The sequence below is a fragment of the Oncorhynchus clarkii genome, chromosome 16 (assembly GCF_045791955.1).
Source record: "Oncorhynchus clarkii lewisi isolate Uvic-CL-2024 chromosome 16, UVic_Ocla_1.0, whole genome shotgun sequence".
Lineage (NCBI taxonomy): Eukaryota > Metazoa > Chordata > Actinopteri > Salmoniformes > Salmonidae > Oncorhynchus > Oncorhynchus clarkii.
In genome coordinates, this window is record NC_092162.1 from 49,012,197 (window position 1) to 49,024,637 (window position 12,441).

Here is a 12,441-nt window from a genome sequence, read left to right on the forward strand (position 1 = left end):
TGTGAACATACCAGAGTCTGGGCTGTGTTGCACTGTACCGGTGACTGTGTCTGACTGTCCTCTGACTGCGATTGTGTGTTATCCTGCCTGTGAGTGTCCTGTGAGTGTACTGTGAGTGTCCTGTGAGTGTGATGACGTCTCTGTCCTGTCCTGTGTGTTTCAGATCCTGGTGAATTCTATCAACCATCCTGCCATGCTGTATGAGAATGGGGTGGTGAGCGAGGGGAGTCCCATCCACAGAGATCTGCTCTTCAGCCCAGACTACCAGCACATCTATGCCCTCACAGACAAACAGGTAAAACACACGCTATAACATGAATATTAAATCGTTTTTAAACAATCATACACTCTCACGGCACCAAACCCTCCTATTTATGCACTACCCAAACCTAATGGTTGTGTGTGTTTCCTCTGTGTTTTTCTGCCACTCCAGCACTCTATGTGATTGGTTGTGTTTGATTTCCAGTATACTGAGCTCCACCCCCCTGCCCAGCACCCTCTACCCTCACACAAGTTCCTCCCCCTGCCCAGCACTCTCTACCCTCACACACGTTCCTCCCCCTGCCCAGCACCCTCTACCCTCACACAAGTTCCTCCCCCTGCCCAGCACCCTCTACCCACACACGTTCCTCCCCCAGTCAGCACCCTCTACCCACACACATGTTCCTCCCCCAGTCAGCACCCTCTACCCTCACACACGTTCCTACCCCTGCCCAGCACCCTCTACCCTCACACACGTTCCTCCCCCTGCCCAGCACCCTCTACCCACACACGTTCCTCCCCCAATCAGCACCCTCTACCCACACACACGTTCCTCCCCAGTCAGCACCCTCTACCCACACACACGTTCCTCCCCCAGTCAGCACCCTCTACCCAAACACACGTTCCTCCCCCAGTCAGCACCCTCTACCCACACACACGTTCCTCCCCCAGTCAGCACCCTCTACCCACACACATGTTCCTCCCCCAGTCAGCACCCTCTACCCACAGACATGTTCCTCCCCCAGTCAGCACCCTCTACCCACACACACGTTCCTCCCCCAGTCAGCACCCTCTACCCACACACACGTTCCTCCCCCAGTCAGCACCCTCTACCCACACACACGTTCCTCCCCCAATCAGCACCCTCTACCCACACACACGTTCCTCCCCAGTCAGCACCCTCTACCCACACACACGTTCCTCCCCCAGTCAGCACCCTCTACCCAAACACACGTTCCTCCCCCAGTCAGCACCCTCTACCCACACACACGTTCCTCCCCCAGTCAGCACCCTCTACCCACACACATGTTCCTCCCCCAGTCAGCACCCTCTACCCACACACACGTTCCTCCCCCAGTCAGCACCCTCTACCCACACACACGTTCCTCCCCCAGTCAGCACCCTCTACCCACACACATGTTCCTCCCCCAGTCAGCACCCTCTACCCACACACACGTTCCTCCCCCAGTCAGCACCCTCTACCCACACACACGTTCCTCCCCCAGTCAGAACCCTTCATCACAGGCAACAGAACAGGAGAGGGGGTCTCTCTGATCCCCCTTTGATGGAATAAATCCCATTTTTTTAGCACTGCCAAAGCACCAACGGAAAGGGAATTCTCCCCTCTTCTTTTCCTCCTCTACTCCAGTTATTTGTACCCTTCTCCTTTTCTCCCTGCTTTCTCTTTTCTTTCATGTGGTTTCTCCCCTAAGCTCAAATTGGAGGTCCTCGTCTCACGCATTAAAGAGGTTTCCTCCATCATTACTGGAAGACCCCCCCCCCCCCCTCTATCTCAGCCTCTCTCTCTATCAGAATGGTTAGCAGGGTGATGAGAGATAAGAAGGCCACCAGGTTTACTGCTAAGGATTCATCTCTGAGGTTTAAGTTGAAACGGCTTCTTCAAAATGCCCCCTCTCTCTCCTCTGGATTGCTATTTAACACCCCATGGCCTCCTTCCCCTCCCTTCAGTCCCACCCACCCTTTCCTCAGTCCCACCCACCCTTTCCTCTGTCCCACCCACCCTCTCCTCAGTCTCACCCACCCTCTCCTCAGTCCCACCCACCCTCTCTTCAGTCCCACCCACCCTCCCTTCAGTCCCACCCACCCTCTCCTCAGTCCCACCCACCCTCTCCTCAGTCCCACCCACCCTCTCCTCTGTCCCACACACCCTCTCCTCAGTCCCACACACCCTCTCTTCAGTCCCACCCACCCTCCCTTCAGCCCCCCCCACCCTCTCCTCAGCCCCCCCCACCCTCTCCTCAGCCCCACCCACCCTCTCCTCAGTCCCAACCACCCTCTCCTCAGTCCCACCCACCCTCTCCTCAGTCCCACCCACCCTCTCCTCAGCCCCACCCACCCTCTCCTCAGTCCCACCCACCCTCCCTTCAGCCCCACATCTATATCTACCATGTCAGAGCAGACCTGTAGGTGTGTGCTCTGTGGCAGAGTGACATGAGGTAACAGGGTAAGGACTGTCAAGCTCTTTGACACTGCCTGGCTTGAAACGGCTTCTTCAAAATGCCCCCTCTCTCTCCTCTGGATTGCTATTTAACACCCCATGGCCTCCTTCCCCTCCCTTCAGTCCCACCCACCCTCTCCTCAGTCCTACCCACCCTCTCCTCAGTCCCAGTCTATTCCTGATAATGCCTTAGTTATGGGACAGACAGGCGGGTTACCAATGCCCCCCATCGTAACTGCAGCCCTCTCCGGCTGTATTTCCGCCCGACAAAATCCACAAAGTGATGACTGAATATCAGTAGCCATTTTCCATCAAATTATTTGAGAGGTGGGCTACATTCAGGTGGCCCACCTCGTCAGCTGATGTCACAAAGTGCTGTACAGAAACCCAGACTAAAACCCCAAGCAGCAAGCAATGCAGGTGTAGAAGCACGTTGGCTAGGAAAACCTAGAGAGGAACCAGGCTCTGAGGGGTGGCCAATCCACCGGGTGGAGATTATAAGAGTACATGGCCATCAAGGCCTGATTGTTCTCCAAGATGTTCAGGGTAGTACGTCTGGTGAATAGGTCAGGGTTACATAGCCGCAGGCAGAACAGCAGAAACTAGATCATCAGCATGACCAGGTGAACTGGGGACCAGGACTACAACTAGCCTTCAGGCCAGGTAGTCCTGAGGCACGGTCCTGGGGCTCACGTCCTGAGAGAGAGAGAGAGAGAGAGAGAGAGAGAGAGAGAGAGAGAGAGAGAGAGAGAGAGAGAGAGAGAGAGAGAGAGAGAGAGTCAGACAGACAGAGAGACAGACAGGCAGACAGACAGACAGACAGACCATGGTGTGATGGCTCTAGGACAGACACCGTAAGAACCACCATGGTGTGCTAGCTCTAGGACAGACACCAGGCACATAAATACCTCCCACACACACTCCATAGTTTGACTATGGCGCCGGATGAAATGGCAGCAGTTTAAGGGTGCCCAACCAATTGTGCTATTATGTGGTTTTTTCACGTTATTTGTAACTTATTTTGTACATAATGTTTCTGCCACCGTATCTTACGGCAGAAAAGAGTTTCTGGATATCAGAACAGTGATCACTCACCTCGGATTAGACTAAGAGCTTCTGGATATCAGGACAGCGATCACTCACCTCGGATTAGACTAAGAGCTTCTGGATATCAGAACAGTGATCACTCACCTCGGATTAGACTAAGAGCTTCTGGATATCAGAACAGTGATCACTCACCTCGGATTAGACAAAGAGCTTCTGGATATCAGAACAGTGATCACTCACCTCGGATTAGACTAAGAGTTTCTGGATATCAGGACAGCGATCACTCACCTCGGATTAGACAAAGAGTTTCTGGATATCAGGACAGTGATCACTCACCTCAGATTAGACAAAGAGCTTCTGGATATCAGGACAGTGATTACTCACCTCGGATTAGACTAAGAGCTTCTGGATATCAGGACAGAGATCACTCACCTCGGATTAGACAAAGAGCTTCTGGATATCAGGACAGAGATCACTCACCTCGGATTAGACAAAGAGCTTCTGGATATCAGGACAGAGATCACTCACCTCGGATTAGACAAAGAGCTTCTGGATATCAGGACAGTGATCACTCACCTCGGATTAGACTAAGAGTTTCTGGATATCAGGACAGTGATCACTCACCTCGGATTAGACTAAGAGCTTCTGGATATCAGGACAGAGATCACTCACCTCGGATTAGACAAAGAGCTTCTGGATATCAGAACAGTGATCACTCACCTCGGATTAGACAAAGAGCTTCTGGATATCAGGACAGAGATCACTCACCTCGGATTAGACAAAGAGCTTCTGGATATCAGAACAGTGATCACTCACCTCGGATTAGACTAAGAGCTTCTGGATATCAGAACAGTGATCACTCACCTCGGATTAGACAAAGAGCTTCTGGATATCAGGACAGCGATCACTCACCTCGGACTAGACTAAGAGCTTCTGGATATCAGGACAGTGATCACTCACCTCGGATTAGACAAAGAGCTTCTGGATATCAGGACAGAGATCACTCACCTCGGACTAGACTAAGAGCTTCTGGATATCAGGACAGTGATCCCTCACCTCGGATTAGACAAAGAGCTTCTGGATATCAGGACAGTGATCCCTCACCTCGGATTAGACAAAGAGCTTCTGGATATCAGGACAGTGATCCCTCACCTCGGACTAGACTAAGAGCTTCTGGATATCAGGACAGTGATCCCTCACCTCGGATTAGACTAAGATTTTTTCTACAACAAGGACGACGCACAAGACATTCTCCTAACACCCCACAGGGCCGACATCCCCGTTATTTGCAAGAGGAAGCGACGCAGGTAAAGAGGACAAAGAACCGGATGCCTGGTCAGGACCCTAAGAAGGCGACTGGGAAAGCTGCCGTTACCGTTAATACTACTTGCCAACGTGCAATCATTGGACAATAAACTAGACGAGGTACGATCACGAATATCCTACCAACAGGACATCAAAAACTGTAATATCCTATGTTTCACGGAATCGTGGCTGAATGACGACATGGATATTCAGCTAGAAGGATACACACTGCACTGGCAAGATAGAACAGCACGAGGGGGGGGGGGGGGGGGGGGTGTCTGTGCATATTTGTAAACAACAGCTGGTGCACGAAATCTAAGGAATTTTGCTCGCCTGAAGTAGAGTATATTGCAGGCCACACTACTTGCCTAGAGAGTTTTCAGCTATACTTTTTGTCGCTGTATATTTACCACCATAGAAAGATGCTGGCACTAAGACCGCAGTCAGTCAACTGTATAAGGAATTAAGCAAACAGGAAACCACTCACCCAGAGGTGGCGCTCCTAGTGGCCGGAGACTTTAATGCAGGGAAACTTAAATCAGTTCTACCAAATCTCTATCAACATGTTACATGTGCAACCAGAGGGAAAAAAATTCTATATCATCTGTACTCCACACACAGAGATGCGTACTAAGCTCTCCCTCGCCCTCCATTTGGTAAATCCAACCACAACTCTGTCCTCCTGATTCCTGCTTACAAGCTAAAATTATAGCAGGAAGCACCAGTGACTCAGTCTATAAAAAAATGGTCAGATGAAGCAGATGCTAAACTACAGGACTTTTTTGCTATCACAGACTGGAACATGTTCCGGGATTCTTTCGATGGCATTGAGGAGTACACCACATCAGTCACTGGCTTTATCAAATCAAATAAATGTATTTATATAGCCCTTCGTACATCAGCTGATATCTCAAAGTGCTGTGCAGAAACGCAGCCTAAAACCCCAAACAGCAAGCAATGTAGGTGTAGAAGCACGGTGGCTAGGAAAAACTCCCTAGAAAGGCCAAAACCTAGGAAGAAACCTAGAGAGGAACCAGGCTATGTGGGGTGGCCAGTCCTCTTCTGGCTGTGCCGGGTGGAGATTATAACAGAACATGGCCAAGTTGTTCAAATGTTCATAAATGACCAGCATGGTCAAATAATAATAATCACAGGCAGAACAGTTGAAACTGGAGGTGGACTGGGGACAGCAAGGAGTCATTATGTCAGGTAGTCCTGAGGCATGGTCCTAGGGCTCAGGTCCTCCGAGAGAGAGGGAGAAAGAAAGAGAGAAAGAAAGAGAGAATTAGAGAGAGCATACTTAAATTCACACAGGACACCGGATAGGACAGGAGAAGTACTCCAGATATAACAAACAGACCCTAGCCCCCCCCAACACATAAACTACTGCAGCATAAATACTGGAGGCTGAGACAGGAGGGGTCAGGAGACAGTGGCCCCATCCGATGACACCCCCGGACAGGGCCAAACAGGAATATGTGCATCAATATGTGCAATATGTGCATCGAGGACGTCGTCCCCACAGTGACTGTACGTACATACCCCAACCAGAAGCCATGGATTACAGGCAACATTCGCACTGAGCTAAAGGGTAGAGCTGCCGCTTTCAATGTGCGGGACTCTAACCCGGAAGCTTACAAGAAATCCTGCTATGCCCTGCGACGAACCATCAAACAGGAAAAGCGTCACTACAGGGCTAAGATTGAATCATACTACACCAGCTCCGACGCTCGTCTTATGTGTCAGGGCTTGCAAACTATTGCAGATTACAAAGGGAAGCGCAGCCGTGAGCTGCACAGTGACACGAGCCTACCAGATGAGCTAAATCACTTCTATGCTCGCTTCAAGACAAGCAACACTGAGGCATGCATGAGAGCGTCAGCTGTTCCGGACGACTGTGTGATCACGCTCTCCGTAGCCGACATGAGTAAGACCTTTAAACAGGTCAACATACAGAAGACTGCGGGGACAGACGGATTACCAACTGGCAGGTGTACTGACATGTGCTGACCAACTGGCAGGTGTCTTCACTGACATTTTCAACATGTCCCTGATTGAGTCTGTAATACCAACATGTTTCAAGCAGATCACCATAGTCCATGTGCCCAAGAACACAAAGGCAACCTGCCTAAATGACACCAGACCTGTAGCACTCACGTCCGTAGCCATGAAGTGCTTTGAAAGGCTGGTCATGGCTCACATCAACACCATTATCCCAGAAACCCTAGACCCACTCCAATTTGCATACCGCCCAAACAGATCCACAGATGATGCAATCTCGATTGCACTCTACACTGCCCTTTCCCACCTGGACAAAAGGAACACTTATGTGAGAATGCTATTCATTGACTACAGCTCAGCGTTCAACACCATAGTACCCTCAAAGCTCATCACTAAGCTAAGGATCCTGGGACTAAACACCTCCCACTGCAACTGGATCCTGGACTTCCTGATTGGCCGCCCCCAGGTGGTGAGGGTAGGTAACAACACATCTGCCACGCTGATCCTCAACACGGGAGCTCCACAGGGGTGCGTACTCAGTCCCCTCCTGTACTCCCTGTTCACCCATGACTGCATGGCCAGGCACGACTCCAACACCATCGTTAAGTTTGCAGACGATACAACAGTGGTAGGCCTGATCACCAACAACAACGAGACAGCCAATAGGGAGGAGGTCAGAGATCTGTCCGGTTGGTGGCAGAATAACAATATATCCCACAACGTAACCAAGAATAAGGAGATGATTGTGGACTACAAGAAAAGGAGGACCTAGCACACCCCCATTCTCATCGACGGGGTTGTAGTGGAGCAGGTTGAGAGCTTCAAGTTCCTTGGTGTCCACATCAACAACAAACTAGAATGGTCCAAACACACCAAGACAGTTGTGAAGAGGGCACGACAAAGCCTATTCCCCCTCAGGAGACTGAAAAGATTTGGCATGGGTCCTCAGATCCTCAAAAGGTTCTACAGCTGCAACATTGAGAGCATCCTGACTAGTCGCATCACTGCCTGGTACGGCAATTGCTCGGCCTCTGACCGCAAGGCACTACAGAGGGTAGTGCGTATTGCCCAGTACATCACTGGGGCTAAGCTGCCTGCTATCTAGGACCTCTACACCAGGCGGTGTCAGAGGAAGGCCCTAAAAATTGTCAAAGACCCCAGCCACCTCAGTCATAGACTGTTCCCTCTACTACCACATGGCAAGTGGTACCGGAGCGCCAAGTCTAGGACAAAAAGGTGACCCTGTCATAGGAAATGGCTGAGTTCACTACATGGCCAAGTTCAAGCAGAGATGTTGAACATGAAACCTCTCTCTTGTCACCACTCTTTACCACAGCAAGGGCTGTAGCCAGCACTCAACACACCCAATACATGGGATGGCTCTTTTACAACCTCCTTAATAGTATCCAACATTCAACACTTTTCCTCAACCAAATATACATACATGTAACTGAGTGAATGAGGGATACAAAGTACATTGAAAGTAGGTGCTTAGGACCAGCTGTGGTTCCTGAATAATTAAGCAGTTAACATCCCATCATGCTTAGGGTCATGTATACAAATGCCCAATTGGCCATTATTTTTGTCTACCACGGCTAGAAGAAGAGATCTCAGTGACTTAGAAAGAGGGGTCTCAAAGGAGCATAGGGGTTTTAAGTGTGTGTGTGTGTGTGTGTGTGTGTGTGTGTGTGTGTGTGTGTGTGTGTGTGTGTGTGTGTGTGTGTGTGTGTGTGTGTGTGTGTGTGTGTGTGTGTGTGTGTGTGTGTGTGTGTGTCTCACCAGATGTCAACCCAATTGAACGCTTATTGGAGACAGCGTTTTCCACTACCGTCAACAAAACACCAAATAATGGAATTTCTGGTGGAAGAATGGTGTAGCATCCCTCCAATAGAGTTCCAGACACTGGTACACTGGTTCCAGACACAATGCCAAGGTGCATTGAAGCTGTTCTGGTGGAAGAATGGTGTAGCATCCCTCCAATAGAGTTCCAGACACTGGTACACTGGTTCCAGACACAATGCCAAGGTGCATTGAAGCTGTTCTGGTGGAAGAATTGTGTAGCATCCCTCCAATAGAGTTCCAGACTATGGTACACTGGTTCCAGACACTACCAAGGTGCATTGAAGCTGTTCTGGTGGAAGAATGGTGTAGCATCCCTCCAATAGAGTTCCAGACACTGGTACACTGGTTCCAGACACAATGCCAAGGTGCATTGAAGCTGTTCTGGTGGAAGAATGGTGTAGCATCCCTCCAATAGAGTTCCAGACACTGGTACACTGGTTCCAGACACAATGCCAAGGTGCATTGAAGCTGTTCTGGTGGAAGAATGGTGTAGCATCCCTCCAATAGAGTTCCAGACACTGGTACACTGGTTCCAGACACAATGCCAAGGTGCATTGAAGCTGTTCTGGCATCTTGTGGCCCAACACCCTTAAAGGTCCAATGCAGACATTTTTATTTCAAAATCATATCATTTCTGGGTAACAATTGAGTACCTTACTGTGATTGTCAAAGATAAACAAAAATAGCTTTTTAGGAAGGTGTAATTTCTCAAGCAATCATTTTGACAGGATTATCTGGGAGTGGTCTGAGTGGGGTGGTAAAAACTGAAAATTAGCTGTTATTGGCAGAGAGGTTTGGAACTCTTTCTTATTGGTCTAGAACAGGGCTCTCCAACCATGTTCTAGGAGAGCGACCGTCCTGCAGATTTTCTGTCCAACCCCAGTTGTAACTAACCTGGCTCTAATTATTAGAATCAGGTGCTGTAGATTAGGCTCGGAGTGAAAACCTATAGGGCGGTAGCTCTCCAGGAACAGATAGAGAGCCCTGGTCTAGAAAGGAATTTACCACATGGTGATGTCACTGCACTTGCGTTGCATCTCTGCTGTGGGGGTTAGGTCATGTCTTTCCCTGGGTAGCAGCAGTAGTTATGCCCAGTGTGGTTTAGCAGGAGCCTGGGAGAGGGAGGGGACCTCTGAGCCTAGTAGCTCTGCTGGAGCAGAGGACCATCAGCACGCTGACTCCACTTAGTTACTGTATATAGTCCCCCCTCTCCCTTCCATTCATACTGCAGCTAGCCCCTGCCCCAGAGGACCCCACCTTGTCCTCTACACCTCCCCCAACTCCCAGCAGTGTACATACTGTACACTCACATTCCCTCACTACATCTGCTACAGTGGTGCTAGAAGAAATCTCATTGGTCGCATTGGAGATTTTTTTTGGGGGGGGGGTCATAATATTATGAATATGATTACCATTATGGGTGACTTCCATTGCAGCTGGTCCTATGATTTATTAACTCAAGGCTGTGTATTATAGATGAGAATGGATGGCCCACTGGTACGTTACCTATGTCATCCACATGTCCATGCATGTTAGGGTGATAAATGGAAGTAGGGATCACCATGTTCCCTGGCCATGGTCTACTGTCCTCAGGCTGTTCCCTGGCCATGGTCTACTGTCCTCAGGCTGTTCCCTGGCCATGGTCTACTGTCCTCAGGCTGTTCCCTGGCCATGGTCTACTGTCCTCAGGCTGTTCCCTGGTCTACTGTCCTCAGGCTGTTCCCTGGCCATGGTCTACTGTCCTCAGGCTGTTCCCTGGCCATGGCCTACTGTCCTCAGGCTGTTCCCTGGCCTACTGTCCTCAGGTTGTTCCCTGGCCATGGTCTACTGTCCTCAGGCTGTTCCCTGGCCATGGTATACTGTCCTCAGGCTGTTCCCTGGCCATGGCCTACTGTCCTCAGGCTGTTCCCTGGCCATGGCCTACTGTCCTCGGGCTGTTCCCTGGCCATGGCCTACTGTCCTCAGGCTGTTCCCTGGCCATGGTCTACTGTCCTCAGGCTGTTCCCTGGCAATGGCCTACTGTCCTCAGGCTGTTCCCTGGCCATGGTCTACTGTCCTCAGGCTGTTCCCTGGCAATGGCCTACTGTCCTCAGGCTGTTCCCTGGCCATGGTCTACTGTCCTCAGGCTGTTCCCTGGCCATGGCCTACTGTCCTCGGGCAAAGACACGACCTAACCCCCACAGCAGAGATGCCTGAGGACAGTAGGCCATTGCCAGGGAACAGGCTGAGGACAGCAGACAGCCTTGACAGTGGTAAAAATAAAGACCAATATGAACTCTCACTGTCCCCAGAGACAGGCTGGTGTGTGTGTTGTCCTGTATCTGCTGTATATAGAAGCAGATCACATTTGACTGGTTTTAGCATCTGAACAGGCAGCAGTGACAGACAGACAAGGTTCTGAATGAGTCTGGGATTCAGAGCCAGCTCCAAACTGCTTTGCACACAGCTCCCTCTCACCCGCACCTGCACACACACACACACGCACGCACGCACGCACGCACGCACGCACACACACACACACACACACACACACGCACACACACACACACACACACACACACACACACATGGTGAAAGGGAAAGAGTGATGAGTAGAGGTGGGGAAATTAATTGGTTTGAAGATATTTCTCTTTTTCTCCTACTCTCTCTATCTCCTCTTTTAAAGCCTCCACCTCCTCCTGTTGAAGGAGTCAATGGGCCTCATGCCTTTGGGGAGCTTCTCTCTTTTCTCTCCTCGCTCCCTCCCCCTCCTTTTCTTCCTCTCACTCCATCTCTCCCCCTCTCTCTCCCTCTCTAGGAGGAGAGCTGAGTGATGGCTATTCTCTCAGAAACAGCCGCCAGCTAAAGAGATGGATAGAATCTAAGCTGTGGAATGCAGTTTTACACCTAAGCTGTGTTCCAATACTGATGTTAGCTACAATAACTGTACTATTTGTGACGTAAATTGAGTATGTAATATGCTTATTTGTCATAGTATGGATATAGTTAGTATGCCAAAAGTTCCCGAATTGGAAGTATACAAGCAGTGGACACTATTTTCGTGCTTTTAGGCCCCATAATGCAATTCTTCAGAAAATGGGAGTGTGGCTTCACATAATTTCAAGTTCCAGTTGTATTAGTGGTATGTACAGGATACACATGATATATACCATCCAACTAAATGATTACTTGCAGGTTCCTTCTCTACAATACAACCTCAATAAGAAATAATACAGGATAAGAACAGGAACATAAAGTAAATGGCTCAGTAGAATAGAATAAACATTTTAGCATACTGTAAGTATAATAGAGGAAGGCACAATTTATAGTCCAATATTTACATATTTATCAGGGAAGGAGGGATTGGGGGGCAAGTGTTTAAATTGTGCAGTATCTAGCAATCATAACAAGAGTCTGGTAACATGACTGTGTGTGTGTATATCTGTGTGTGTGTGTATATCTGTGTGTGTGTGTGTATATCTGTGTGTGTGTGTATATCTGTGTGTGTGTGTGTGGAGGAGTGTATATCTGTGTGTGTGTATGTGTATATCTGTGTGTGTATGTGTGTGTGTATATATCTGTGTGTGTGTGTGTGTGTGTGTGTGTGTGTGTGTGTGTGTGTGTGTGTGTGTGTGTGTGTGTGTGTGTGTGTGTGTGTGTGTGTGTGTGTGTGTGTGTGTGTGTGTGTGTGTGTGTGGAGGAGTGTGCGTGTGTGTGTGTGGAGGAGTGTATATCTGTGTGTGTGTGTGTGCGTGTGTGGAGGAGTGTATATCTGTGTGTGTGTGTGTGTGGAGGAGCGTATATCTGTGTGTGTGTGTGTGTGTGTG

At 49.6% G+C, this 12,441-nt stretch overlaps 1 protein-coding gene across 2 annotated transcripts in view; it reads left to right on the forward strand.

The window, feature by feature from the left end:
• The window catches only part of LOC139368642 (plexin-A1-like), a 304,007-nt gene that overhangs the window by 166,164 nt on the left and 125,402 nt on the right, over nt 1–12,441 (forward strand). For both annotated transcript variants that reach the window (XM_071107765.1, XM_071107766.1), the window contains exon 4: nt 164–295. In XM_071107765.1, the coding sequence (XP_070963866.1) occupies nt 164–295 (132 nt within the window). The remainder of the gene's footprint in view (nt 1–163; nt 296–12,441) is intronic.